Genomic DNA, 23,796 nt, shown 5'->3' with positions numbered 1-23,796 from the left:
TGCTATTACTTTTTTGCCTAATTCATTACCACTTTAAATGTGCTTTTCTGGTCCACATTGGAAAATGGTCAGTTTTTCTGGCAAGCATTAAGATAGGCTAAGAGCTCCTGCTAGCTACCTAATGACCTCTTCAGAATAAATATTTCCTGTGTATTTTTCCTAAATACTTAAATACAAATAAGCAGGGACAATGCAGCTTCACACCCCTCTGGTCAAATAGAAATAACAGAAAGGATTAGACTTTTAGAATGCAAGGCAATATTTCATAGTTCAGCTTACATTTATTCCACCCCATATACATACATCTTATTTTAAAAATCCAAGAAAAAAACTAATTTATAATAAGAATTATACTCTTGTGACATTCTGTGAAAAACCCAAAATGCCCAGTGGAATTGGTGAAAGACATGTCTATGTACAATTCTCTTGTATACACATAGCATATGCCACTAGTGTCTGACGTCTATTTCTAGAGAACTAAACTGGCTAAGCAACTGATTGAATAAGTGAATCAATCAATCAATCTATCAATATCTGGAAGACAATGTCCCAGGAACTAGAAGGATACGTCAGTAAGCAAGGTGAACCTGGGTCCTACTCTCATTGCACATAGTCAAAGGGAGGAGACAAATAATGAAGTGATTGCTATAAAGCAATGGTTTACAAAGTATAGTCCAGGAATATCCAGGAGTTCCCAAGACCTTTCTAGGAGATGCATAAGGTAAAAACTATTTTCCTAATAATCAAAGATCTTATTTGTTTTGTTCACTTTCATTCTCTAACAAGGGTACAGAGCAATTTTCCAGAGACTACATGAAGTGTAACATCATCACAGATTGAATGTAGAAGCAGGTATGAGAATCCAGCTGTATTCTATTAAGTCAGACGTTAAAAAGAATTGTAAAAATGCAAAAGCAATGTCACTCTTTTTTTTGGAAACTAAGCTTTTTATGAAAATTAATTATGTTAACATGAGTTTATTATCATTTTTAAATAAATTATTTTTTAATTTCTAAATTAATTTGATAGTATAGTCCATATAAACAAAGTCTTTTGTGGTCCTCGATAACCAAAGTGTAAAGGAGTCCTGAGACCAAAAAGTGTGAGAACAACTGCCATAAAGTAGGAAATGTATTATGTATGGTGTTATTGGAGTGCAGAGTGATTATCCCAAGAGAATCTAGGCCAGGAAAGAAGAAAAGGAAGAGGAAATGATAAATTAATCTGAATAAAACCTAGAAGATGACAAGTGGTATAGCAAATGGGAAGTGAAGATTATAAGAAAGGTTCTTAGTCAAGCAAAGGAAAAAGCAAGTGCAAAGGCTTACAAGACAGAAGCATGCTCCAATACAACTGCAGAAAGAACACATAGGAATGAGGGGGAGAACAGAGGTATAGGACAGTGGTGAAGCCCACAAGATAAGTAGGGGCCAGTTTCATGAAAATCTTGCAATACAAAGTAAGAAAGGAAGATTTTATTCTACAGACAAAGTGAGCCTTTAAAGTGGAATAATGATTAAACTTATATTTGAGAGATCACTCTAGATGCAGTGTGGAAAGTGAATTAAGACAGAGAAGAGTACAAAAGAGTCCAGGGACCACTCGGCCTCAGTAAGGTAACTTTGGAATTAACTGGTGTTAAGCATAGATACATGCGTATATCTCAGTGGAACAGACCAGAGAGCCCAGAAATAGACCCACTCACAAATGGTGAGTTGATTTTTTACAAAGGCACCAAGGTAATTTAGTGGGGAAAGAATAAATAAATAAATAAATAAATAAGTTATGTTGGAATAATTGGGTATCGACAGAGAAAGAAACTGACTCATACTTCACACCATACACAAAAATTAAAGCATGATGTCAATCACAAACCTAAATGTAAAACTTCCAAAAGAAAAAATAGAAAATCTTTGCGACCAGGAAATATACAAGATCGATAGAACATAAAAAAACACAAACAAAAGAAAAAACTGGTAAATTAGACTTCATCAAATTTACAAATTTCTCTCAGAAACACACTCTTAAGAAAATGAAAAAGGATGCCACAGACTGGGAGAAAATATTCACAATACACTTACCAGACAAAAGACTTGTATGCCCAATGATAAAAGTAACTCTGGCAACTCAATAATAAGACAAAGAACTCAATTTTTTTAAATACTGGTAAAAGACTTATATAAATGGCTAATAAGCACATGAAAAGATACTCAAAATCACCAGCCATTAGGGAAATATAATTTAAAACCAAATGAGATACTATTACCACATATCCATACAACAGCAAAAGTTAAGACTTACAATATCAATTCTTGATTTAAATGTATGCCAAAAATAGTTTGCCTACTATCATCAACAACATTCTTTGAACCAGTAAAAATACATGACTTCACAGGTCATGGGTTTTACTTACTACTTACTTTCAGTCTTAAAATTTTGCTCATTTAAATCACACTTACTACTATTATAATTTGGCATGTCTATAGTTTAAGAATATCATGAGGAAAATAATGCATCATGCAAAGTTAAAGAATAACACAAATAACCCTGATAACTATCTCATGCATCAGATATATGGAAAAAGCTACATATTTAACATCTGTAAAAATATCAGCTCAACTTAATGCATTCCAAAAATGGGCTTTTTTCTATTTTGGTTTTAACCATGGAATTTTACTTCTATTCCACTAATAAATAAATCTGTCAAATTAGGCCAATCATAATTTAAATTAATATCTAATTATAAAAATGTTTCAATTTCCTTTAAACACAGAATGATATACATCAAAGAACAGAAAATCTTGGATTAATTCCATTATAATCAGAAGAATCAGAGCTGAACATATTGTTCTAGTGCCCTGTAATTAGGAAAAGTATTTTATTGCAAGAATATGGATTCTAACTAATACATATCATTTCAAAAGATCCCTAACAAACTTTCATCCTTGATTTTTACTAATTATAAAAGGAAGTGATTTATAAAAAATCACAGCATCAGTTGTTAGTCTTTACTAAGCTAAGACATTACTGTTCCCTTCCATTAGTGGACATTACATTTAAATTACATCAGTATGTTGTACCTAAGCTTCATATTTACTTTATGGTATTTTTTTCTGAACTCTTACATTTTTGTGACATTCCTTAAGTAAGTTAATCAAGACGTTGCATTCTTCAGTGTGCAAGTGTGGAGATAAGTCAGGATGCATCTTTAGGAGAATGTGATGGAGGACAGCAGAGCAACCTGTGGATACAAGAGTGTCTTGAATGTCTGTGACTTTATTTGTTAATGTGACCTACAACTATTTTCACATTTTTAGTAAGAACCTTTATCAGAAAAGAATGTTGACCTTAGGCAAATTATTAAACTTGAGCCTCAAGTTCCTTATCCAAAGGTTTAACAGATTCAGTAATTTATCAGGAGTGTTGAGAGAACATGCAGGTTCAGAAAAACAGCAGGACTCCTCAATAGACCCGATCCTGGAAATAAGCACTCAAGCAGAAACAGCTTGCCTATGTTAATAAGCCCCACATTCCTGAAACTGATTACAACTCATTCTGTTCAGATGAAATTCTACCAATTAAGAGAACTGGCTTATTAATCCTTTAAAAACGTGTATTCCTCTGAGAGTGTTAAAGGGAAAATCAGTCATCTCACATTAGTGTGAATTAATATAGACTGCTTTCTTCCTAACATCTGGCTAGGAAAATCTAACCAATGAAAAGAAACAACAAGCAGATGGGAGATAAATTTTTTAAATTTAGCAGATATACTCATAAAATGCTATTATTACCATGAAAACAAGAAGCTGAAATCTCTGAAATTGGTTTAACTGGTTCATTCACAAAGAAAATTAGCAGCCACAGTCAAAGGAAAAGCATTATATTGAGGTATACTACAGTTATGTATCACTATACACCTATTGTCTTTAAACCAATTCTTTTTAACTCAGAAAAGATTACCGAAAGGAAGAACCAATTAATTGCTTTAATCTTTTAAAAGTTCTAAGAAAGAAAACTTAAGAGAAAATTATGACCTTAGATTGGGCAAAGAGTTCTTACATACATAAAAAGCACAATCCATAAAAGAAATAAGTTGGTAAGAACTCATCAAAATTAAAAAGTTTCTCAATTCGAAAACACCGTTAAGAAAATTAAAAAACATGCCACAATTTAGATTCATCAATTGTAATAAACATATAAACTCTGATGGGGGATGTTGATAGTGAGGGAGGTTGTGAGTGTGTGGAGGCAAAAAGTATATGGGACCTCTCTACTTTTGCTCAATTTGGCTGCCAACCTAAAACTGCTCTAAAAAATAAAATCTACTACAAGCCACAGACTAAGAAAAAATATTTGCAAGTCATATATGATAAAGAACTTATATCTAGAATAAAATAAAGAACACTTACAAACAATCCAATGTTTTAAATGGGCCCAATAAATGGACAAAAGATTTGAATAGGTATTTCACTGAAGGTGGTATAGGACTAGTTAATTAAGCTCATGAAAAGATGCTGAACATCATTAGTCATTAGGGAAAGGCAAACTAAAACCACAATGAGATATCACTATATATCTACCAGAATATCTACATCAAAAAGTCAGACAATACCAAGCATTGGTTAGAATGTGGAAAAAATGGATCTCATGCATTGCTCTGGAGAATGTAAAGCAGTACAGACAATTTGGAAGATAATTGGCAGTGTCTTAAGAAGTTAAACGCAAACTTACCATATGACCTGGAAATTAGTATAGTACTGCTCCTAATGTATTAATATAATACATTCCTAAGAATCTATTCAAAAGAAATGAAAACACAATGTACAGGGTGGGGCAAAAGTAGGTTTACAGTTGTGAGTACATGAAACACAGTTTATTCTTATATTATTTATTAGTATACAACTGTAAACCTACTTTTGCCCCAACCTGTATATCCACACAAAGATATGTATGTGCATGTTCACAACATTATTTATAATAGCCAAGACTGGAAACAATCCAAATGTCCAATAACCAAGTAACTGAATAAACAAATGTAGTATATTTACACAATGAAATACTATTTCTCAATTAAAATAAATTAACTGACACATGTGCCAACGTGGATGAACCTCAAAAGCACTAACTTAAATGAAAAAAAGCCAGATTCAAAACACTACACTGTTATGTATAGTATCAGTTATCTGATTTCTGCTTCACTTATTTCTTCTGAAGGAAGCTGTACATAGTTTAGTCACCTAGCAAATGTCTTCAATGTTTTATTTTATAAATATATTTGACAAAGTATTTTTGCATATATCTATCAATCAGCCCTCAAATTTGTGCTTTTACAGTTCAGAAACAAACTTATGATTTACTAAAATGACTTTTTTAACTGACAATAGTAAACACCTGAGAAGACACTTGGCTGTAGAGATAAAAACATGCATGCATGTTGTATATAAGCATAAATGAATATCATGAACTATTTAACTATAAAACAATGCCATTATTCTTAGAACACACTTAAATGAGTGTTGATACCTTTCACTAGTTATCTTTAAAAGCCTATTCTAGCCCTGGCTGGTGTGGATCCGTTGGTGAGCGTCGTCCCGTCCCGTACACCGAAAGGTCTGGTTCGATTCCGTCCGGATACATACCTGGGATTCGGGAGGTGGCCAATCATTGTTTCATTCTCCCATCTCTCCCTCTCCCTCCCTCGCAAAAAATTTTTCTAAAGCCCATTCTAATAACACTAGTATAACTCAAAGTAATTTTATAAACTAAAGAAAAGCTAAACATATATGCCAATGCTTACTTTTAAAGTTTCTTCAAAGCCGTAAGCACATATCTACATTATTAATGTACAAAATAATTTGTTAAAACACTATGTGCTGCCCTAACCGGTTTGGCTCAGTGGATAGAGCGTCAGCCTGTGGACTGAAAGGTCCCAGGTTCAATTCCAGTCAAGGGCATGTACCTTGGTTGTGGGCACATCCCCAGTAGGCGATGTGCAGGAGGCAGCTGATCAATGTTTCTAACTCTATATCCCTCTCCCTTCCTCTTTGTAAAAAAATCAATAAAATATATTTAAAAAAACAAAAACACTATGTGCTAAGCACAAGTCTAATAATCCTCCCTATAACTATCGGAAGTACCTTTTAAAATTCAATTGAATCATAAGAAATTGCCTTTTTGTAAGTCAAAATATACATTACCCACATTTCCATGGCAAAACTAAGCCCCAGTTACAAAGTAAGTAGCAGTTAATCTCTTATCACAACATATTTTTCCCACATTCAAAATAGAAAAGATATACCTTCCCTGTAGTTTGTGAATGAAATAAATTCAGTTAGAAAAACTATTTCCCAAATAGCCTTTTGGCTACAAGTTCAACAGGCACTAATTCTGGGCCTAGTTTCCAAAGAAGTCAATATACTGGTAATATTATCCTGTATTATTAGAAATAGAGGGTCTGTCTACAACAAGAAAAAGAGCAGTACTATACTCATCCTCATAAGCTATGTCCAAAATATTTACAATTTGAATATTCCTGGGGAGAGTGCTCAGGATGGTGATGGTTCTGACACTAGATTTAAACAGGAAACCATGAATGAAACTGGCAGTATTTACCAATGTAGGGGAGCCCCCAATAGAGGAGACAGATAAAAGGTACAACTTGGTTAAGTTGGACAAACAATGGATTTGATGGAAGAAAATGGTTTGAAAGCAAAAATTGTGGACTCAGTTATTCACAAGTTATATCACTTTGTTTACTTGATATGAGACCTAAGTCCCTTCTTTCTTAAAAGGCAATTAACTCGTAACCTATACTTCCGTGTTGTCATGAGGTTTAAAATGACATATACGAGACTCTCTGAAACAGTGAACAGTGTGTGACATATGTAAAGTATTATTTGTATATCTGAAATGCTCTGTCACATAATAGAAAATGTTGAACTGAATGTACTCTGAGGTGTTTCCAAGAACAGGACTATAAACCAAAAGGTGGAAATTACAGAGGCAGTCATCTTCATGGAGCTGTCCAACAATGAAACAGGATGCTATGTGAAGCTCTTGGTTATTGTCCAAACACGCCCAAAAGAGACTGGCTACATCAATTAAGGATGCCATAGAGTATATTCTGGCATTACATTCTTAAGTTTCTTCTCAAATCTAAGCTCACAATTAAATGACTTTAAGCCAATTCCAAAAACAAAATTCACACTCAAATGATAAACACCTGTTACTACTAGGAATACAAAAAACAATTTCAAAAGGGTACTCTCAAGGTACTTATGAACATCAGCTGCACCACCGAAACAAAGGGGAATGGAATATTCATTTGTGATAAGCCTTCATGCGTGGATGTTTGCAGTGAGAAAGAGGGGGATAAAGTTCATTATTATTCATTTAAAGAACAAAACCAGTCCCACTCCAATTTAGAAAACATCAGAAAGGTTAAACTTGTCACAATTACAAAACTTCCCTCCCCATGCCAACTCCACCCACTTCCTTAACTTTGCAAACATTGATACCAAAATAGTCAGCTGAAATTTTTTAAATTGTTCAGCTGTACAATTTGATATTTTGATAACTGGCTAGTAGGCCCATAAAAAGCAATTTTAACTTTTATTTGGGGGTAACCTGGGCGGGCAGAAGCAGTAGGGTACTCTCACTGACAATATAAAAATTAGTCATATTATATGTACTCCTTTACCTTATTTTACCAAGACTTTTGAGGTAAAGTATTCCTAATGAGTATTCTATGATAGAAGATTTCAACCACTAGGTGGCACAATTTCAGGAAATAAATAAACCAAGAGTAAGCGATACATAACTAATAAAGAAAAGGGAGTAAGCCTCCTAATTACACCATTTAGCAGATCTATAATTACAAGAATCTGAAAACCCTTTATTTTAATGCCACTTTTGTTTTCTTTGAATTTTGCTATTGTGTGGCTGCACCAAAAATAAATTTACACTACAGTTGCAATTTCTAATGTCATTTTAAAACAAGCAGAAAGCAGAACCACAAGTCTCTGAAAAATCTGTTCTCCAGAAAAACCTGTAAACCAGTATTTAAAGCTTTCTAAAACATATTTTTTAAAGTCCACATTTCAGAAAGCACTGGAATTAGTTAAATTAGTACTTCTCCAACTATCATTTTAAATAATGCACCATATTTAGCAGAGGTAGCAGACATAACAGATAACAGTAGACCACCTACCCTACCTACTTATACTTATCACAGCTGCAAAGTGACCAAATCTAAACAAATGCTATTAAGTGACTGGTATGCCCAAAGTACAGACCGTGCCCCACTGCTACTGAGAGCAACCCCTGGGCTGCAGGGAGGACTGCAGGGCTCTAACTTCCTCACATCCTTTCTTAAGGAATGGGTCAAGTTGTAGCTTCCCCTGAACACTTACCAGCACTTACTAGATGCTGAGCACTCTGCCACATCAGGTGAATTTCCGGGGAGAAGTGGGGGGATTTAGTCCATACACCTCAAAAAACACACAGGCTAATGAGGGAATATCCTTATAACTGCACATAGTAAATGCTCAATAACTGTTTGCTGAATGCTGAGTTTAGGATTATCATAGATTTGAAAATTGGTTCAGACCTCAACATCGTGGTATTGTTGTGTTTTAAGGATGGAAATAAGGCTCATTTAAAATCAACTAAACAAGTGCAAAAGCCTGTATGCACAGGAAAGGACATACAAAGTGGGAGGGAGGTGTTACAACAAAATTCCTTTACCAGCACAAACTTCTTTTATCCATTTAAAATTTTAAGTAAAGGTTTCCAGAACTCGGATTTACTTACAGCACCTATTGTGAAACCACAGGCACGGTCATCTTTAAACCCAATAAAAGGGACATGAACGGCTACATTCCTTGAAAAATGTACTGATGGGGGTCTTACGGGACTGTGCCATCGCAAGAAGGGTTGGTGCCAACGTTCACTGCAGCTGAGATGCGCCTTGACAGGCTTTTATCTTCTACATGCAAATTTTAAACTACATAATCAATAGCAATAATCATGCAATGTATTGAGCGCTCACCGAGTCAAACACTGTGCTAAGGACTTCCCTTCTCACAATCGATGCAATGGGTTTATACCCATTTTTCAGGCGTGGACGCAGAGGCTCAGGGAAGGGAGAAGCCCGCCCTGGATCATAAGGCCAGAGCGACGGGAGAGGCTGCAGGAGAGTGAAAGCTCGAGGCCACGCCTGCCCTCAGCTACTAGCAGGTCCTCAGCAAGAGCCCGCGGGCGGTCAGCTCAGGACTCACCTGTAGCCACTCTGACAAAATCACGGGCGCAAGGCGACGGCCGCCCCGAGGACTCGGCCTTCCAGGTCCTAACCTCCAATGGCAACAGAAAGTCCCGACAGGACGCGACAGAGAGGGGCGCTCGAGAGCGGGGACAGGTGAGTGTCCCGCGGCCTCCCCGGGCGCCGCGGTCGGAAAGAGCGCGCTCCTCTGAACCCTCCGACTCCCAAGACTCACCCACCTCGCGGCCACACCAGAAGAGCTGAAGCGGAATTCACCAGCGAACACGCCTCACCCCAAGTCCGCCTGCCAGGGCGCTAGAGCCGGTCAGCTCCGCAAGGAGAACGCTCCTACACTCCACAGCTGACCCGCTGGGCCGACCCCCGCCGCTCGCCACCTCTGAGGCGCATGCGCCGCCCGGCCTGGACGGGCCCATTTGGGGGGAATTAAAGGAGGAGCCAACCCACAGAGGCACGGTGAAGCCTAAAGAGCAAGCTGAGCTAACAAGTCAGATGTCGTGGCTGATATTAACTGCATTTAAAAAATATTCTCTGCTGAGAAAAACGACGTGAAGACTCGCCGAGTTTCACTTCTGCCGCTTCCACCACGCGGCCCCCTCCGCTGGGAATACAGTCCAAAGTTTGCGCTCCCCCCGGTGGGCGGGGCTCCAGGGCGGCAGGAACTGCCATTGGTGGCTTTGAAGGCGCAGCGGGCGGGAATAGCTGTAAGAAGTGAGGCGGCTGGCAATGTGAACGGTAAGAGAGCCCCTAACGGCATGGAATCGGGCCCCAGAGGGGAGAGGCCCGAGAACCCACATCCCAAGCCTCTGAGGCAACTTTTTGTGACTGCCACACGTTCCCTGGCGAGGGACTGGCGCTTGCTCTCGGCTGGAGGCAGAAAGGCTGAAACTACGGTTGAGGCTGGAGAGGGCTATGACGCTTGGTCCTGACCTCACATCCGCCCCTGTGGGGGCGGGACTTAAGAAGGCGGGCGTCAGAGCTGAGCCGCTCCGAATGGTCACGTGATGGCCTACTCAGCTATCCCAGCCTTAGATTGCTGTTTTTCCCAGTGTTGGGTGTTTTTTTGTGTGTGGGTGTGTTTGTGTTTGTTTGTTTTTAAAATATATATTTTATTGATTTTTTACAGAGAGGAAGGGAGAGGGATAGAGAGTTAGAAACATCGATGAGAGAGAAACATCGATCAGCTGCCTCCTACACACCCCCTACTGGGTATGTGCCTGCAACCAAGGCACATGCCCTTGACCGGAACCGAACCCGGGACCCTTGAGTCCGCAGGCTGACGCTCTATCCACTGAGCCAAACTGGCCAGGGCACCAGTGTTGGGTGTTTTGATTTTCCAGTTAACCTTGGCCTCCGTCCTCTTAGGTCCATGCAGCCTCCCGCGTTACTTATGCTCCTTGTTGCAACTCTTCAGCGGTGTAGTTCTACAGGAAGATTACGTAAAAGGGCTGTTTTCTGTCATGCGTTCATTCTACAAATATATCTTGAGCACCTTCTATAAGCCAGGCACTGAGCTGCATGCTAGGAAGTAAGAAATTAGGTCATCACAGGGAATCAAGAGTTTATTAAAGAGTTTTCCAACTTTGTTAGTGAGATTAAGTGCGCTCTTTCTACCAAAATTCTTCAGAATGGCATTCTACAAACTACCCAAAATTAGAATCTTCGGAGGCACTCTAAAATGCAGAATCTCAAGCCCTACTTGGTGACACACACACCCCCGCCGCCAAGTTTAAAGCGAAAGGACCCAGGAGTCTGCATTTTAACAAGCCCACCCACCCCTTCCATTGTTTTTGGTGTTTCACTGACTGTTGGACCCTAGTCCTTCCCAGGTTGTTTATCTCTTCAGCACACTGCTTAGGGAAAGTAGTACTTAATTCCACAAGTATTTGTCATTTAGGGTGATAGCCATGAATAAGACAAACATATAGTTCCTACCCTAGTGGATATCCTACATAATCTTTGTTTAGAAATCATGTTTTCTTGCCTTTTATGTTATGTATTTTGAGAGAGAGAGAGACACCCATTAGTATCCCCAAATGAGGTAACAGTTGAAGTCAGCGCTCACCCCTGGCCTATAGTTTCTGCACTGAAAAAGGGGCTCAGAATCCCCCTTCCTTATGCCACGGCTTTAAGAGAGACACTGAGTTATGCCAGTGTCTCTGTACATCTGTAACCTACATTATTGAGGTAGCCTCCTAGCTGGCCTCCTGCTTCCTCCGTTCCTCCTAGATTACATTCTCAGTACAGTAGCCAGATTGATCCTGATAGAAAAACTAAGAGAGAGCATATTCTGCCTCTTCTCAAAACCTTCCAGCAGCTGATTTCTGACAGAGTAAAGGCCTTGATCTCTGACCTCTCCTCCTCCTCTGTGCCCCTCTCTGTAATCCCTGGAAGCCTTCTTTTTCCTTGAAGGCCCCAAGGCTTTTTTACACTTGCTGTTCCCTCTGCCTGGAAAGCTCTTCCAATAACTGGCCACATGGCTCACTTTCCTCCAAGGATTGGCTCAAACGTCACCCTCTTGTGGGACCTACTCTGTCATCCCCCACCTCCACCTCACTCCCAGCCTGCTCCATTTTCACTAATACTGGTTTCCTAACACTACTCCATTTGCTCTCCAGCACTTACCACTTTTTTTTTTATCTTCACCCAAGGACATGCTTAGAGAGAGGAAGGGGGAGAGAGAGAAAGAGAGAGTGAGAGAGAGAAACATTGATCAGTTGCCCCAACCAGGGATTGAACCAAAACCTAGGTACATGCCTTGACCGGGAACCAAACTGGCAACCTTTTGGTGCAAAGGACAAAGCTCAACCAACTGAACCACCCCGGCTGGGCCGCACTTACTACTTTTAACACATTTTGTGATTTTCCTGTTGCCTGGCTCTCCCAAGTAGAAACAACACTCCATACTGGCAGGGATTTGTGTCTTTTTTGTTAGGATGTATTTATCCTCAGTGTCCAGAAAAGTGTCTAGCATGCATAAGTGCTTCTTCATTTGTTACATGAATTAGTAAACGAATGAATGATTTCCATATTATTGCCATCAAAAGTTCAAAATATTCTAGCCAAGAAAGGAGAGAGAGAGCACTAATTTTTAAAACTCTAAAACACATTTAAATATACAGCTTAAAGAGAAAGTTATTAAATCCTCTTGTGAAAACACTTTGCAGATTGCCTGAAAAAACAGTAAAATAAACATTTAGGTGTTTGACCTACAAATCAAAATCTCAGGCTAAAAATATGATGTTTAAAAAAATTAACTGTTGATTTGAAATAATGGCGGCGGAATAGACAGACGTGTTCCGAGCCTTGTCCCGGAGCAGAAAGAAAGAACAGCTGAGGGTCGCGCAAGGAGTGTTTGTTGGCTGGTTGGGAGACAGCTGAATTCCAGAAGGAGGTGGGGGACTGCTGAACGGGGTTCCCCTGACCTGGCAGCAAGAACTGCGGCTGGGTCCCCTCCCGGAGCTGCGGGCTTGGACGCGGAGTCTGCGCCATCTTGATCCGGAAAGTGGAGCTTATCTGAAGCCTGAGAATCCACAACTGCGGCACCCCAGGAACAGCTGCGAGCCCCAGAACAACGCTCCCCAACTGGCGCAACCACACGGGTTCAGAGAAGCTCTACACTCCACCACGGAAAGGTCAGATTTCGCCTGGGATAAGTGAGGTCTCTGGTCCCGGCGGGAGAGAGGAACGCGCGTTTTGCGGGAGCTGGAGGACCAGGGAAGTCTGTGCATAGAAAAATCCGTGGCTGTAGGGGCTGGCGTGATCTGTGACTGTGGAAAGGGGTCCTCAGAGCTGCTAAGAGAAGGGCACTCTAAAAAGCAACCCATTTTGATCTGAAGTGCAGGGACACCCTAAGAATTTCAGGCAGTCCAGACTTACGCCCAGCCCGTGCGCTCCCTGGGTGCCTGGGCTTACTCGCAGTCCCGGAGTTCGCACACTTGGGCTTTTTCCTCTTCAAATCCCTGCTTCTGATTACTAAGCCCAATACATAGGATCACCCAGTTGGGGACACCCTGGGAGACTGCAGGGGAAGGTTGTTTTTCTGGAACCTGGGGATCGGAGCGGGGAGTGACCATCAGAGAGTCAGCTCTGAGGCAGACCACTCCCACAGGCCCGAGTGCCACAGGGAAAGAAGGCTCTAACACTGCCTAGAGAGGCCATAGATAGACCCGGAAGTCAATCCAGAAACACTGCCACCCAGGGGCTGAATCACAAATTGACTCTTGTGTAATCAAAAATAAAGGAATACGAGAAATTAAGATACACCGCCTGCTTAAAATCAGGACTGGCTTACAACACCGAAGAGCAGTGGATCGCAGGGAACTGCAATACTGTCTGGACTGAGAAACAGGCGTGCCAAACAGAAAAACAGAGGAAGTGAATGACCTTCACTACTCCACATTTTATTTTTACCTTTTATTTTTTTTATTTTTTTATTTTTTTTTAATTTTCATTTTTTGCATCTTTTAATCAAGAAACTTTTTTTTCTTTTTTCATCACTTGATTCTGCCTTTTTAATGATTACATTTTTATTTTCAATCCGTATTATTACTACTGCTATTTTATCTTTTTTATTTTTTTATTTTTTTAAAATGTCATTTTATTTTCTCTTCATTTTATTTTGGGATTAGGGTTCTACATTCTATTTTTTATCTTTCCTTTAGCATCGTTTTACTCTATCTCAACTCTACCTTTAGGCCATCACTCTCTTCCTAACCTCCCCCTTTTCAGTGTCCTGTTTGTCTTACCCTTTTACTGCTTTAGATTTTCCCTATTCTTTCTGTTTACCCCTTGTTAAAATTTCACCCTACTTACATATCTAATCTCCAATCCCCTGCTCCAAGTCCACATACACCTCTCCCTTCGCTGTCTGAGTTATCCATAAACTTGTCCTTATCTCTGTCCTTTTGTTGTTGTTTGCTTGAATGTAGATTATATCCAATTTTTATGCTTTTTTTGTGAGATTGTTTTGCTTATTCTTCTTTTGTTTATTCTTTTGTTTGTTTTGTGCTTCAGCTTAACCTTGCCTCACTCCATATTAGTTGGTGTTGTAGTTTGTACTAATCCCCAGGCACTTGTTGCTGGCATTTGCTGGGATTAGTGATTGTTCTATTGGAGTTTTATCCCCAATATATATAGTCTGTTCCCCTTTCTCTCTTAGTCAATTTCTTGTCTCTTACTTTTTTTTTTTTCTCTTTACTTTCCCTTTTCCCAATTTCATTTTCACACTCCTTTTTTCTTTTTTTCTTTCTTTCTTTCTTTTTTCCTCTTCTTCTTTCTCTCCTATCACCTAATTTGCCTTTCTCTGGTGGTCACCTTTATTGGAGGTTATTAATATCGTGAATACATTCCTGTTCAGTGCCTTGTGAGTTGTACCTGGTAGTGCTGTATTTTGTGCCTTTAAATCAACCCAGGAGAGAGAGAACTACATAACCAGACACCCAGAGAAGAGAGACCATGGGGAGACAAAGAAGCAGCCCGCATATGAAAGAAAAGCAGGCATCACCAGAAAAGGAAGTAAACGAAATGGAGGCAAGCAACCTTCCAGAAAAAGAATTCAGAGAAATGGTCATAAGGTGGCTGAAAAGAATGGAAGACAAATTCGACAATATGAGCAAGAACCAAGAGGAAATGAAGAAGAACCAAGAAGAAATGAAAAATGACATCGCTGCTGTAAAGAACTCAATAGAAAGCATCAAGAGTAGACTAGAAGAAGCAGAGGACCGCATCAGTGAGCTAGAAGACAAGATGGAAAAAAATACCCAAGAAAAGCAACTTCTAGAAAAAAAAATTAAAAGGCAGGAGGAGAGTCTAAGGGAACTTTGGGACAACACGAAACAAAACAACATCCGCATAATAGGGGTTCCAGAAGGAAAGGAAGCTGAGCAAGGAATAGAAAACCTCTTTGAAGAAATAATGACAGAAAATTTCCCAGATATAGGGAAGAAAAAACCCACACAAATCCAAGAAGCTCACAGAGTCCCAAGCAAAATGAACCCCAAAAGACCGACGCCAAGGCACATTATAATTAAATTGGCAAACACCAACGACAAAGTAAGAATCTTAAAAGCAGCAAGAGAGAGACAGAAAGTTACATACAAAGGAACCCCCATCAGACTAGCAACTGATTTCTCAACAGAAACTCATCAGGCCAGAAGGGAATGGAATGAAATATACAAAGTCATGCAAAGGAAGGGGCTGAATCCAAGAATACTGTACCCAGCAAGGCTGTCAATCAAAATTGAAGGTGAAATCAGGAGCTTCACAGACAAAAAAGGACTAAGGGAATTTATTACCACCAAACCAGCAATGCAAGAAATGCTAAAGGGTCTACTGTAAAAAAAAAAAAAAAAAAAAAGAAAGAAAGAAACAGGAAGCGAAGAAGTAACACAGGGGTAAAGAATAGGAATGGCGACAAATAAGTACCTATCAATAATAACTTTAAATGTAAATGGATTAAATGCCCCAATCAAAAGACATAGGGTAACAGATTGGATAAGAAAACACGACCCATATATCTGCTGTCGACAAGAAACCCACCTCAGAAAAAAAGACGCACACAGACTGAGGGTGAAGGGATGGAAAAAGGTTTTCCAGGCAAATGGAACTGAAAAAAAAGCTGGGGTAGCAATACTTATTTCTGACAAATTAGATCTCAAACTGAAGGACATAACAAGAGATAAGGAAGGCCATTTCATAATACTAAAGGGAGCAATCCAACAAGAAGAAATAACTCTGGTAAACATATATGCACCCAATACAGGAGCACCCAAATACATAAAAAAACTCCTGGAGGATATCAAGGGAGACATTGACAGCAATACAATCATAGTAGGAGACTTTAATACCCCACTATCACCATTGGACAAATCCTCTAAACAAAACATCAGCAAAGAAACATCAATCCTAAATGACTCACTAGACCAGATGGAATTAATTGACATCTTCAGAACATTTCACCCCAAAGCCACAGAATATACATTCTTCTCAAGCGCACATGGGTCATTTTCAAAGATAGACCATATGTTGGGACATAGGCAAAGTCTCTTCAAATTCAAGAAGATAGAAATCATATCAAGCATCTTCTCAGACCACAGTGGCATAAAACTGGAAATCAACTACAATAAAAACAACCCAAAGAAATCAAACACATGGAGACTAAACAGCATGCTATTAAACCATGACTGGGTTACCAGAGAGATCAAAGAAGAAATAAAAAACATCATGACAACAAATGACAATGAAAACACTACAATCCAAAATCTATGGGACACAGCGAAAGTCTTGAGAGGGAAGTTCATAGCTCTACAAGCCTACTGCAAAAAACAAGAAACAGGGTTAATAAATTACCTAACCCAACAACTCAAAGAGTTAGAAAAAGAGCAACAAGAAAAGCCCAGTGTAAGCAGAAGGAAGGAAATAATAAAGATCAGAGCACAGATAAACGACATAGAGACCAAAGAAACAATACAAAAGATCAACAAAACCAAGAGCTGGTTCTTTGAAAGGATAAACAAGATTGATGAACCTCTAGCCAGGCTCACCAAGAAGCAAAGGGAGAGGACCCAAATAAACAAGATCAGAAATGAAAGAGGTGAAATAACAACAGATCCCGCCGAAATACAAAGGATTGTTAAAAAATACTACGAACAACTCTATTCCAACAAACTGGACAACCTGGAGGAAATGGACATATTCCTAGAAAAATATAACCTTCCAAAACTCAATCAGGAAGAATCTAAACAGCTCAACATGCCAGTAACTATGGAAGAAATTGAAGCAGTCATCAAAGAGCTTCCGGCAAACAAAAGCCCGGGGCCAGATGGCTTCACAGGAGAGTTCTACCAAACATTCAAGGAAGAACTAAAACCTATCCTCCTCAGACTATTCCAAAAAATTCAAGAGGAAGGAACACTTCCAAGCTCCTTCTATGAAGCCAGCATCACCCTAATACCAAAACCAGATAAAGACAACACAATGAAAGAGAATTACAGGCCAATATCCCTCATGAATGTAGATGCCAAAATCCTCAACAAAATTCTAGCAAATAGGATCCAGCAGTACATCAGAAAGATCATACACCATGACCAAGTAGGGTTTATCCCAGGAATGCAAGGATGGTTCAATATCCGCAAATCAATAAATGTGATACATCACATAAACAAATTGAGAGATAAAAATCACATAGTCATATCAATTGATGCAGAAAAAGCATTTGACAAAATCCAACACCCTTTCTTGATAAAAACTCTCAACAAGGTGGGAATAGAAGGATCATACCTCAACATCATAAAAGCTATATATGATAAACCCACAGCTAACATCATACTCAATGGGCAAAAACTAAAACCATTTCCCCTAAGAACAGGAACAAGACAGGGATGCCCACTCTCACCACTCCTGTTTGACATAGTACTGGAAGTATTAGCCACTGCAATTAGACAAGAAGAAGAAATAAAAGGCATCCAAATTGGAAAAGAAGAAGTAAAGCTGTCCTTATTTGCAGATGACATGATATTGTACATAAAAAACCCGAAAGACTCCATCAAAAAACTAACAGACTTAATAAATGAATTCGGCAATGTAGCAGGATACAAAATTAACACCAAGAAATCTATGGCATTTCTATACACCAACAATGAACTTACAGAAAGAGAGACTAAAAAAGCAATCCCATTTTCCATCGCACCAAAAAAATTAAGATACTTAGGAATAAACCTAACCAAGGAGGTAAAAGACCTATATGCGGAAAACTACAGGACACTGAAAAAAGAGATAGAGGAAGATGTAAACAGATGGAAGAACATACCATGTTCATGGATTGGTAGAATCAACATCATTAAAATGTCCATACTACCCAAAGCAATCTATAGATTCAATGCACTCCCCATTAAAATACCAACGGCGTATTTCACAGACCTAGAAAGAACTCTCCAAAAATTCATCTGGAATAAAAAAAGACCCCGAATAGCCACAGCAATCCTGAGAAAGAAGAATAAAGTAGGAGGGATCTCAATACCAGATTTCAAGCTGTATTACAAAGCCACTGTCATCAAAACAGCCTGGTACTGGCACAAGAACAGACATATAGATCAATGGAACAGAATAGAGAATCCAGATATCGACCCAAACCAATATGCGCACTTAATATTTGACAAAGGAGGCATGAGCATACAATGGAGTCAAGACAGTCTCTTTAATAAATGGTGTTGGGAAAATTGGACAGATACATGCAAAAAAATGAAACTAGATCACCAACTTACACCATACACAAAAATAAACTCAAAATGGGTACAGGACTTAAATATAAGACGGGAAACCATAAAAATACTAGAGGAATCCACAGGCAGCAAAATCTCAGACATTTGCCAAAAGAACTTTTTCAGTGATACTGCCCCTAGGGCAATGGAAGCCAAACAGAAAATAAACAAATGGGACTACATCAAAATAAAAAGCTTTTGCACAGCAAAAGAAACCATCAACAAAACAACAAGAAACCCCACTGTATGGGAGAACATATTTGCAAATGGTATCACTGATAAAGGTTTAATTTCCAACATCTACAGGCAGCTTATACAACTTAATAAAAGGAAGATAAATGATCCAATAAAAAAATGGGCAACGGACCTAAATAGAAGCTTTTCGAAAGAAGACAGAAGGAAGGCCAAGAGACACATGAAAACATGCTCAAAGTCACTAATTATCCGAGAGATGCAAATCAAAACAACAATGCGATACCATCTCACACCTGTCAGAATGGCTATCATCAACAAATCAACAAACGACAAGTGTTGGCGAGGATGCGGAGAAAAAGGAACCCTCGTGCACTGCTGGTGGGAATGCAGACTGGTGCAGCCACTGTGGAGAACAGTATGGAGTTTCCTCAAAAAACTGAAAATGGAACTCCCATTTGACCCAGTAATCCCACTCCTAGGAATATATCCTAAGAAACCAGAAACACCAATCAGAAAGGATATATGCACCCCTATGTTCATAGCAGCACAATTTACAATAGCTAAGATTTGGAAACAGCCTAGGTGCCCATCAGCAGATGACTGGATCAGAAAACTATGGTACATCTACACAATGGAATACTACGCTGCCGTAAAAAAGAAGGAATTACTACCATTTGTAGGCACTTGGATGGAATTAGAGAACATTATGCTAAGTGAAATAAGCCAGTCAATGAAAGAAAAATACCACATGATCCCACTCATTTGGGGATAATGAAAAACATTATAAACTGATGAACAAAAAGATAGTTACAGAGGCAGTAAAGCATCAAACAGACTGTCAAATTACAGTGGTAAGGTTAGGGAGAGGTGGGGGAAATAAGAGATCAACTGAAGGACTTATATGCATGTATATAAGAGTAACCAACGGATGCAAAACATTGGGGGGTGAGGGCATGTATGGGAGTGGGGTGGGGGTGGGGGGCAATGGTAAGATATGTACACATATAATACCTTAATAAAAATTTGAAAAAAAATAAAAATAACAAAAAAAAAAAAAAAATTAACTGTTAAGTTAAACTTGTGCTGTTTTTGTTTTATTAAAGTGCCAAAGAAATGGATGAAATTGTTGCCGAGTTTATCAAAAGGACCATCTTGAAAATCCCAATGGCTGAAATGATAACAATCCTGAAAGCCTGGGATTTTTTGTCTGAAAATCAACTGCAGACTATAAACTTCCGGAAGAGAAAGGAATCTCTTGTTCATGACTTGGTTATGCTTTGTGAGGTAACAATGTTCAAAATGATTAACCTTGAACTTTATGCTTTGTTTTTTTCTTTGTTCCCTTTGTCCAAAAGAGATTTAAGGCAGCTGCTAAGCTGTGAAGTGATGAGGTTATGTTCTTCTCTGCCCCCTTATCTTCTCTAGTGGAGACCGCTATAGTGGAGAAGACACTAATTTTTAGCTTACCAAAACTGCTTACAAATCACTAAGAAAAAAGTGAATACATGAGAGAAAAAAACAGACAATCAATACAAGTAATGAGCAGTATTCTTTTTATACCTATCAGATTGGCAAAGGTGAAAAGATAATAATACTCAGATGTGCTGGTCAAGTTGTGTAGAAAAAGACACTCTTTCACATGTATTTATTTACTTTTTGCTTTAAAAAGATTTCAGACTTTCAGAAAATTTGCTAGTACAAAGAATTCCCATATTCCAGTATACCCTTCCCTTAGTCACTTTTAAATAAATATACTTTATGACCCAGCAGTTCCACTTCTGGAAATTAATGTGGGTAAAATCATAAAAAATAAAGAAATATATAAATATAATTGATAAACATGTATGTAGTTATAAATATGTAAATATTTATACATAAAGATGTTAACTAGCATTGTTTATAAAAACAAAAAATTGCAAACAAACAACTATACATAGAAGATGATTATACTCCACATAAAATATTATTCAGCCATTAGAATAAATTAGATGTTTGTGTGCACATTGAAAGAAACTATATGCTATGCATACATATAAATGTATAATGTATAGGATAATGGTTCTCAGCTGGGATGAATTTTGTCTTCCGGAGGGTACAATGTCTGGAGACATTTTTGGTTGTCAAAACTATAGGAGTGGGGTGCTATTGGATTCCAGTGGATAGAGGCCAGGGACGCTTTTTTTTTTTTTTTTTTTTTAAATATATTTTATTGCTTTTTTTTACAGAGAGGAAGAGAGAGTGATAGAGAGTTAGAAACATCGATGAGAGAGAAACATCGATCAGCTGCCTCCTGCACACCCCCTACTGGGGATGTGCCCGCAACCAAGGTACATGCCCTTGACCGGAATCGAACCCAGGACCCTTCAGTCCGCAGGCCGACGCTCTATCCACTGAGCCAAACCGGTTTCGGCCAGGGACGCTTCTTAATGTCTTACAACAGCTCTCCACAACATAGAGTTATCTGACACAAAAATGTCAGTAGTGCCTAGTTAAGAAACCCTGTTGTAGAGAAAGTTGAGAAAAACAAAAATTAAAAGTGATGAATGAGGAGTAGACTGTGGGAGAACAGGTGTGAGTACCTGTACTAAACATGAATCAGAAGGTGTATTTGTTACTTAACGGGAGAGTGTAAATCGGAGAAGGTTGTTAGTAAAGTATTGAGAGGGTGCTCATAATCCGTCCTAAGCAATTCTAAAATGTGCTGTGATTCTAGGGTAGAATCAAACCGATAGCCATGTTTACTGAATATTTTACCTTTTCTTTCAGGAGAAGCATGCGAGTATCAATGATGCTGCCCTTTTAGACATTATTTGTAAGTTCTGGTGGTTTGTATTTATATTGAACCAATGCAGTTTCATCAGAGAGGCCATATTGTAGATAAGGGCTCAAGTTGACCTGGTATGTAAAATCCCAGCTCTATCACTTACCAGTCCTGTGTCCTTTGCCAAGTCACATTGCCTTTCTAGGCCCCCGACTTCTAGTAATAGAAATAATAATAGCACCTATTCATATAATAACATTATAATGATATAGCACAGGATCACTGTGAGGGTTAAATGAGATCATGCTTGAAAGGTTCTTAGCACAATGACTGGCATATATAAGTACATATTAATAGAATTGAAAATATATTTCTAAAAATTTATTCTTATTATAGTGCATCCTGTAAGGGATGTGAGGATTAAAACTGACTGGACTTTGCACATGGTGTGGTCTAGGGCAGCGGTCGCCAACCTTTCGGACCTCAGGGACCACCAGTGGTCCATGGACCACCGGTTGGCGACCACTGGTCTAGGGGGACTGAGTGGGAGGAGCACACATGGCTCCAGGGTCTATAGGTACAACTAGAAGGACAGTGGAGCCCCTTGCTAAGTAAGATAGGGAACACTAGAGGTGGACTGAGTGTGTCACAAAGATCATGGGTTAGCCTGGGACGTGTTCTATTTGAGGAAATGTCTTCATGTGTTTAAGTCCTTGCCACTTACCATGAACTTTTGCGTGATGTTTAATGGAATTATTACAACAAAAATTTTAATTTCTATTATTATAACAACCTTATTCAAAGATCAGTTAGCAGGCTATCTTAACTCTGAAATACAGAACCAAGAAGAAAATACCAGAAAGGAACAAAAACGCTTCAGATGCTGTCTCTTGGGCAGGCATCACATTGTGCCAGATTACACCTTCTTAGACAAAACTTAGGGACTCAAGAATCGTCAGGCCATTGCTATAAATGGAGTGAGAGAGAGATCTGGAGACACCAGGCACCAAATATAAAACAAAAACCCCCCACTAAACTGTAGGAAGGACAGAAAGTACAAAAAGCACAGTAAGTTGGTGCCCTTGTGTGTTGGGGTCAATAGCCCCTTTTTATGGGGTGCAGAGTACCTTGATCCTAGGTGCAAAGACACAGGGATGCAGATGGAGGTCAGTACAGGGACAGAGTAAAGCCAGGATGATAATGTGGTGGGATTGAACTTAATAACTCCCTAGGTCCATTTTTACTCCAAGACACTCAAGTTTATAACTCTTGAAGGGTGTCTTCTATATCAAACATTCATTCATTCATCAGATATAATACGGAGTGCCAGCCAGTGTCTACACTGAATACAACAGTGCACAAGACAAAGACCTGTATTCCACAGGATTCTAGTTGGGGAGACAAGCAGTATACAAATGACCGTCTAAATATATGATGTGATGTAGGATAATGATAAGTGCTATGAAGTAAACTAAAGCAGGGTGGGGTCGGGGGGGCAGTTTGGGTACAGTGATCAGGGTAGGCCACTGCATAGGTGGCATTTTATTAGAGACTAGATGAGGTGCAGGAATGAAGTGTGCAACGAGCTAGAAGAAGAATGCTCCAGACAAAGGAACAGACAGCTAGTACACACACCAGTTATGGGGAGCACGCCATTCCTGGCATGCTCAATAAATGCTGCATTCTGTGTGGAAATAGAATAAATGATCTGACTTAAGAGTAAATGCTAAAGCTCTACTAGATTGAGTAATTCGTTATAATGTGTTTCATTTGTCTGGAGTAAATTTCATCCATGTAAAATTTATATTTGAATAAAAATGTATAACTGAATTTATAAATTACTATTTTCTCCACCTTCATGTTATTAAAAGTACATATTCATAAGCATAGTACATAAAAGTTCTATGATATAATAGCAATAATTTCTTCCTCCCTCTCTCAGATACTCAATTTCATCAGCACCAGAAAGTTTGGGATGTTTTTCAGATGACTAAAGAACCAGGTAACATTTTCCCTTGTAAAGTAAACATTTAGCGGGCCGGAGGAGTTCATTGGGGAAAAAGGGGGACATATTTAATACTTTCAACAATAAAGATTTTAAAAAGTAACTTATCTAAAAAATAATAATAAAAAGTGAACATTTACATTTGATATTTTGGCTATTTAAAAATGAATAGCAGTATGTTCCTCTTAAATCACTTTTTTTTCAAAATGAGGTGATTATTACTCATTTATGGGAAAATGAAAAATATATTTGGCAATGCTGTGTCAGAGTACCAGCAGCATCTCTGTGATTTGAATAT

General features: G+C 38.8%; 2 protein-coding genes across 9 annotated transcripts in view; one reads left to right on the top strand and one right to left on the bottom strand.

Moving 5' to 3' along the window:
* The window catches only part of LOC308236213 (COX assembly mitochondrial protein 2 homolog), an 86,643-nt gene that overhangs the window by 6,572 nt on the left and 56,275 nt on the right, over positions 1-23,796 (bottom strand). The window contains exons 1-4 of one of the 8 annotated variants that reach the window (XM_080645635.1): positions 9,495-9,641; positions 8,412-8,489; positions 5,524-5,639; positions 3,126-3,241 (exon numbers count right to left, since the gene is read on the bottom strand). In XM_080645635.1, coding sequence (XP_080501761.1) covers positions 3,126-3,206 — 81 coding nt within the window. In that variant the 5' untranslated portion in view covers positions 3,207-3,241; positions 5,524-5,639; positions 8,412-8,489; positions 9,495-9,641. Of the gene's footprint in view, positions 1-3,125; positions 3,242-5,523; positions 5,640-8,411; positions 8,490-9,278; positions 9,369-9,494; positions 9,874-23,796 lie in introns of those variants that run through there. The other 7 variants (XM_080645631.1, XM_080645637.1, XM_080645634.1 and 4 more) reach the window with 7 other exon arrangements.
* Positions 9,939-23,796, top strand: part of CENPN (centromere protein N) — a 30,867-nt gene continuing 17,009 nt past the window's right edge. The window contains exons 1-4 of the mRNA XM_080645640.1: positions 9,939-10,012; positions 19,836-20,016; positions 21,499-21,544; positions 23,436-23,495. Coding sequence (XP_080501766.1) covers positions 19,846-20,016; positions 21,499-21,544; positions 23,436-23,495 — 277 coding nt within the window. The 5' untranslated portion in view covers positions 9,939-10,012; positions 19,836-19,845. The remainder of the gene's footprint in view (positions 10,013-19,835; positions 20,017-21,498; positions 21,545-23,435; positions 23,496-23,796) is intronic.

Source organism: Plecotus auritus (genome assembly GCF_963455305.1).
Source record: "Plecotus auritus genome assembly, chromosome: 10".
NCBI classification, from domain to species: domain Eukaryota; kingdom Metazoa; phylum Chordata; class Mammalia; order Chiroptera; family Vespertilionidae; genus Plecotus; species Plecotus auritus.
The sequence above is the reverse complement of the archived record's forward strand: the minus strand, read 5'-3'. Positions and strand labels throughout refer to the sequence as shown.